This window comes from Sinocyclocheilus grahami, unplaced genomic scaffold (assembly GCF_001515645.1).
Source record: "Sinocyclocheilus grahami isolate Dianchi unplaced genomic scaffold, SAMN03320097.WGS_v1.1 scaffold163.1, whole genome shotgun sequence".
NCBI classification, from domain to species: domain Eukaryota; kingdom Metazoa; phylum Chordata; class Actinopteri; order Cypriniformes; family Cyprinidae; genus Sinocyclocheilus; species Sinocyclocheilus grahami.
Genome location: NW_015505342.1, coordinates 1,068,071 through 1,073,946, shown reverse-complemented (window position 1 = coordinate 1,073,946; position 5,876 = coordinate 1,068,071). Strand labels below are relative to the sequence as shown.

Sequence of the window (5,876 nt, the reverse complement as noted above, 5' to 3'; positions counted from 1 at the left end):
GGTTATCTAATAAGCATGTGTCCTATTCTGTGTACTAAACTCCTGAAACATTGGTTTCTCTTTGTATATGATATGATGATATTGTTCTCAAAATAAGTTAAATGCTCATGAAGTGACTCAGAGCAGTTCTAGAGATTGTTTATGTGTTCATGTACTCATATATTGAGGCGGCAGAGGCTGAAAACAACGCAAGCTTCAGTAGGCCTATGTGTAGTAAATGAAACCGTGTGTCTGCACCATTAATTTCCACGAGGGGTGGACTGGGAAAACATTTCAGGCCTGGACATCTCACACTCATACACCCACAACAAATTGTGAAACATGGACAACCCTATTTTTTTGTATGTGTACCTCACATGAAAAAAGGTTTAAATCCTTAGGTTGGGGACATGCAAAATAATTTAAGTTCTCTCCTGAACTGCACCTTCTCTTCCATTTTTCTTTTCAGTCTCTTTATTTTGCCCTGATATCTCTCTCTCTCATGACTTTAATACTCAAGATTTAACAAAACTATACTTTCTAAATTGCCTACATGTCAAAATTAGTACATCACTACAATATCTTTATAGAAAAATCCTAATACTGAACACGAGTCAAGTTTTTTCTTTACAAAAATTAACCATGCTTTTATTATAGTAAAAGTACTGTAACCAAAAAATTTTTTTTTATGGCAAATGGATTACCATTTGTGTTTATTTTTACTACAAATTCCATGTTTAAACTATGGTTAGTGTAGCAAAAACCATGGTTAATTTGTGGTTACCATGGTTTAACAATAGTAACCATTGTCTTTGGATTTATAGTAAAATCATCGTTAATTTTCGTTAGGGTTGTGTTGTTGTCTGCCCTAGTTCCCCCTAAACCTATTATAAAATATGATTATTTGTCTGCTAAATTACTACTGTAACATTACAATAGATGATGTCCTTTATACAGTATTTTGAGTGATGACTGATGAGCATTGGGCTGTGCAGGATTCATATATTGTCTTTTTGCGGCTTAATATTCAGACACTAGTCCATGGCGAGTTTTGATTCAAGTGCACTGACATACTTTTGATTTATTCGTCCAAAATATGGCATATTCCATCCGCGTTAGGCTATAGGACTTCCGTTTTCATGACTGGATTCTACGCACCAGTCTGTGTTTTCCTCGTCGCGGAAATTATAGGACCGAATGTCTCAGAGTAATTAGTGCAATTTGAGAAAGAAATCAATTAAATCTGTATGTGGATGTGTGTAAATATTCAAATGTAATACCCTTTGTAATCGTTAACATTTTCATACGTAACTAATTTAATTACAGTTTTTCTTAGTAACTGTAAGTGATTACAGTTACATTTATTTTGTAATTAAATTACTTAACGCCGTTACATGTAACTAGTTACTCCCCAACACTGTTTATATATATATATAGTATATTTTATGCATGATGTGCAACAGTTTAATAGAAGAGAAAAGGGGTGACTTACATTGTAAACGTGTAAATAGTGTAAAGTGTTCAGACTTGGTAATTTAAAAATAATCTACATAATATATAATCATTTATTCATATAAAGTAGGCATTAAAAACATGATCTGCAAGTTCAAATGTTGTACATTTTAACAAAAAAAAAAGTTAAGAAATACTTGTTGCTTACAGCTTGAATATATTACTATTATTTTAATAATGTATAATATTTGTAGATTTTCAAGTAATGAAAATAGCTTTCATATATGATCTGTAATTGAACAGAAAAATATTTTGTGCTTATAATAATTCTATCAAAAACTATGATCTCTGCCGTTAAGAAATATTTGTTGCTTACAACTTTAATATATTAGAATTATATCTCACTTTATGTTTAATAATAATATAAATGTAAATTCAAGTAAAAAAAAAAGTTTTCATACACGATCTAGAATTTTTTTAACTGAACAGAAAAATATTTTGTGGAACATTAAGAAACCTTTGTTACTTAAGATATTACTATAATAATAATATAAACATTTTCAATTAAAGTAAAAAGGCATAAATGTTTTCTTGCATGATCTGCAATTGTTTAATTGAATAGAAAAGGGCAGACTGGCACTGATAAATGCAAAAAAAAAAAAAGCATAAACATCAAAACAATAACAATTTAATAAGAAAAAAGAGTTGCCTTCAGTCATTTCCAAAGATATTTGCACCAAATACATGCTATCAACACCACTGAAATGCATCGAAGAATATAAACCTGTTATAAAAATACTTTTTTTTTTTTTTTTTAAAGAACATTTACATAATTAACAATAAAATTAGCTCAGTAACTTGCAATTCTGGTCCACTTAAGAGTTCACAATGTCTGTATCACTTCAGATGAACCTTGAATGTCTGTTTCAGTACTGCATTGGTTTGCGGGCCATGTAAGCATTCGTTACCTGACTCATAATGACCAGAGCGCACAGAACGGGACAGAGGACAGCCAGGTACCAGACGTACCCGCTCACGCTGCTGCTAAACCACGCCGAACACAGTCCGAGGAACAAGCTCAAACTGCCCAGCAGGTATGTGAGTAAACCGGAGGCGGCGTGGTAGCGCTTCAGTTTAGCCAGCGACCAGCCTTTGGCGAGTTTGGGATAGAGGAGCGGAAGTCCTCCGAGCGACTGCAGCCCGACGACAGCGACCGTTAAAACTCCTATCAACCCGTGCCATGTGCTGAAGTGAGGCTTGTCGTTGAGGTTTTTGTTGTAAAAGATGGCACCCAGACCTGCAGCCGCGCAGCAAACACACAAACCCTGCAGGATCCAATGCAGGCGGCCTTTAGTTTTGTGCTTCAGCTTCTTGATGGGAGAGGAATACGGGTTGAAGAGCAGAACGGCTTCAGTCATGAAGAAGGAGAACTGGAGGATGGGGGGAAAACACAGAAAATCAAACTTGATCTATGTGCAAAACATAAAAAGTCCTGTGGGCAGTTTAGTGTCAAACTCACAGCGAGAGTCATCAGAAACGGATGCCATGAGAACAGACCTGTGAACAAACACAGCATGATTTATACACCATTACAGTATTTATTCATATTTTGAATTAGCTTTTATTGTTATATTCTCATTTTACTTTTAAAGTTTTAGTAATTTTGTTACGTTCTTTTGTCATTTTTATTTGTATTATATTTGTAGTTAGCTTTTGATTTATTTTTATTTCAGGTTTAGTTACAGTCATTTTAGTACTATAAACATATTTCAGTTAGTTTCCAAGGTAACATTTCTAAGTGTTTTTATCTAATGTTTAGATTTTTTTCAGCTTTGTTTCAATTACTGAAAATGATTTTTAATAGTTTTATTCAAAATAACAACACTGACATAGAGACACCATGAGCCTCACACCCAGAAATAAGGCATTTAATTCTTTATTTATCCATTCATTCATTTGACATCATTATATTGTTTGGAGATCATTATTTTAATATATTATTTTAATTTTTTGTATATACTTAAAATTAATTGTTATAACAATAGTAATTTGTGTATTATCACCAAAACGATATTACAAACATTTGATAATATTAATATTGTAAAATGGCATATTGTTAATTTTGTTATTACTATTAGTGTATTATAATATTATAATTAGTGCTGTCAAACGATTAATCGCGATTAATCACATTCAACACACACACATATGCATGTATATATTTAAGAAAAATGTTATATTTCTATATTAAATATATTTATATATAATATAAATTATATAAATATATACATGTAAATATTTACAAAATATATTCTGTATGTGTGTGTATTTATATATATATATATATATATATTACATAAATAAAAGCTTTTATTTTGGAAGCGATTAATCGCGATTAATCGTTTGATAGCACTAATTATAATAAATATACATAGTGAAGTATACATATATAAACATACAAATAAATGAAAATATAAATATTGTATTATAGGCCTAGTTCATAATATAGTTTGATATAGTTCATAAAATTTTTTATAAATAAGATGTTATTTTATTATCGGTAGCGAATTTTTATAATAATCAACATTATACTACTACTTTTATTATTACACAAAATAATATACACAATAAACAGAGAGAGTTGGTTGTATCAATATTTTCATTACATTACATAATACATTTATATAAGTGTTGTAATGTATTATTATATGCTAGTGTTTATACTATATGTATCCTTTTAGATTTATATGAAGTTATTAGTCTTTTGTGCATACAAACATTACATTTTTTCATTTATATGTATACAATTGATAGGATATTAAGATATATTATTAATATTTTATACTTTTATTGAATTATTTTTAAAATAAAAAAGTTCTATTTTTGGCAAATATAAAAGCCTTTTCACACCAAAATTGAAATGAATAAGCCTCAGGCTGAAGGGAAAGTAAATGTACATCCGTACAGTAGAATGCAGAAGAAGAAATTACAACACACTTCAGCAATAAACAAAAACACACAAATGTTTGTCTAGAGTAATTTTTGCCTATTAGTACGGTTGAACTGGATCATCGAAGGGCAGAAGCAAATAGAATGGGATTAAATACATAAAGCATATTTGTGTTGTTTAACATTTAATTATTGCAGGTTTGCGTCATATTCTGAGTTGCATTATTTTTATGCATTTTGAGGAATGCTGAATCTGTGTGTTTTCTTTTATTGTGAGTGAGATGAATTAATGCATATTCATATTTATTTTAGAACTACAGTAACATCTTCTGATTTCTCTCAACATGGGGACAGGAGAGCTGTCAATCAATAAATTGGGAAAAAAAAGTAACTTGTGTTACTTATTTGAAAAAGTATCTCCGATATTCTCTTGTAAATTGTAAATCTTTTTTTTTGTCGTTTTCATTTAAATGTTTTAGTTTTGAAATGTTGTAGTATGCACTTGTCATTTTTATTTAATTTCTTTTATTTTCTTAAAAGCTTTTAGCTTTTAGTTTGAATTACTTTTTCTTATTTGTGTATGTTTGAATTGTTTTTAGCTTTATTTTTTTGTTTTCATTTAAATGTTTTAGTTTTGAAATGTTGTTGTATGCATTTATCATTTTTATTTTTTATTTAATTTATTTTATTTTCTTAAATGTGTGTATATATATATATATAGTATTTTTTTGAGTTTTAGCTTTTAGTTTTAATGACTTTTTCTTATTTGTAAGTCGCTTTGGATAAAAGCGTCTGCTAAATCACTAAAAGTAAAAGTAACGTTACTTTACTAGTTACTTGAAAGAAGTAATCCGATTACGTAACGCGCGTTACTTGTAATGCGTTACCCGCAGCACTGCTCGTGAGTGCTGAGTGCTGCTCTTCGCTGTACTCACTGGATCCCGGTCTGCTCAGTACAGTGATGAAGCCGCTGAAGAGCGCGCACAGCACATGAGTGAAGACGCCGCACACCGTCCTGCTGTAGCGGTACAGTTTAGGCTCCGACTCGTGACGGACGCTCATGCTCTATTTCTACTCTCAAATGTACACAATACAGCTCATTTACACACATATACAACCAAACCGCAGCGCAGACCCCTTTGAGCTACTCTCAATCTCAACTAGGAACTCTCGATTCTTTGAAGGTTTCCGGTTACAAACCCGCCTGTCAAAATAAAAGTCTCTTCTCGTATTCAGGCGTTGTGACAAAATATAAATATAAATAATATAAAATATAAATAATAATTGCTTATTTTCACTACTGTAAATTATAATCAATATAAAAACATGATATTATATTATATAACATATATTAAAATTATATAAGAATCTGTTTTCTCTTCCTGCTGGAAGTAATGTCTTTTATCTTGGTGATGATTGTAAATAATTTCTTCCAGATTGCCTCTGTTCTAGAAATTGCTTTGCTCATGCTGACGTGGGATTTGATGTTTACATGC

The 5,876-nt window shown here is 30.7% G+C and overlaps 1 protein-coding gene across 1 annotated transcript; it reads right to left on the bottom strand.

Annotated features, from left to right (window-relative positions):
* Window positions 1-2,111: 2,111 nt before the first annotated feature.
* cyb561d2 (cytochrome b561 family, member D2) lies at window positions 2,112-5,579 on the bottom strand. Its single transcript, XM_016282689.1, has 3 exons — window positions 5,316-5,579; window positions 2,951-2,988; window positions 2,112-2,861 (listed from the first exon to the last, which is right to left on the bottom strand). Exons 1-3 carry the CDS (start codon window positions 5,440-5,442, stop codon window positions 2,358-2,360), a joined length of 669 nt encoding a protein of 222 aa, XP_016138175.1. The 5' UTR covers window positions 5,443-5,579; the 3' UTR covers window positions 2,112-2,357.
* Window positions 5,580-5,876: the final 297 nt, after the last annotated feature.

Bases quoted from the DNA above. Each gene is read 5' to 3' on its own strand.
- cyb561d2 (XM_016282689.1), bottom strand. From the start codon at position 5,442: ATGAGCGTCCGTCACGAGTCGGAGCCTAAACTGTACCGCTACAGCAGG. The intron at 2,989-5,315 runs GTGAGTACAGCG...GTTTGTTCACAG, and splicing joins ACTGAGCAGACCGGGATCCA to GTCTGTTCTCATGGCATCCG. The intron at 2,862-2,950 runs GTGAGTTTGACA...CCCATCCTCCAG, and splicing joins CGTTTCTGATGACTCTCGCT to TTCTCCTTCTTCATGACTGA.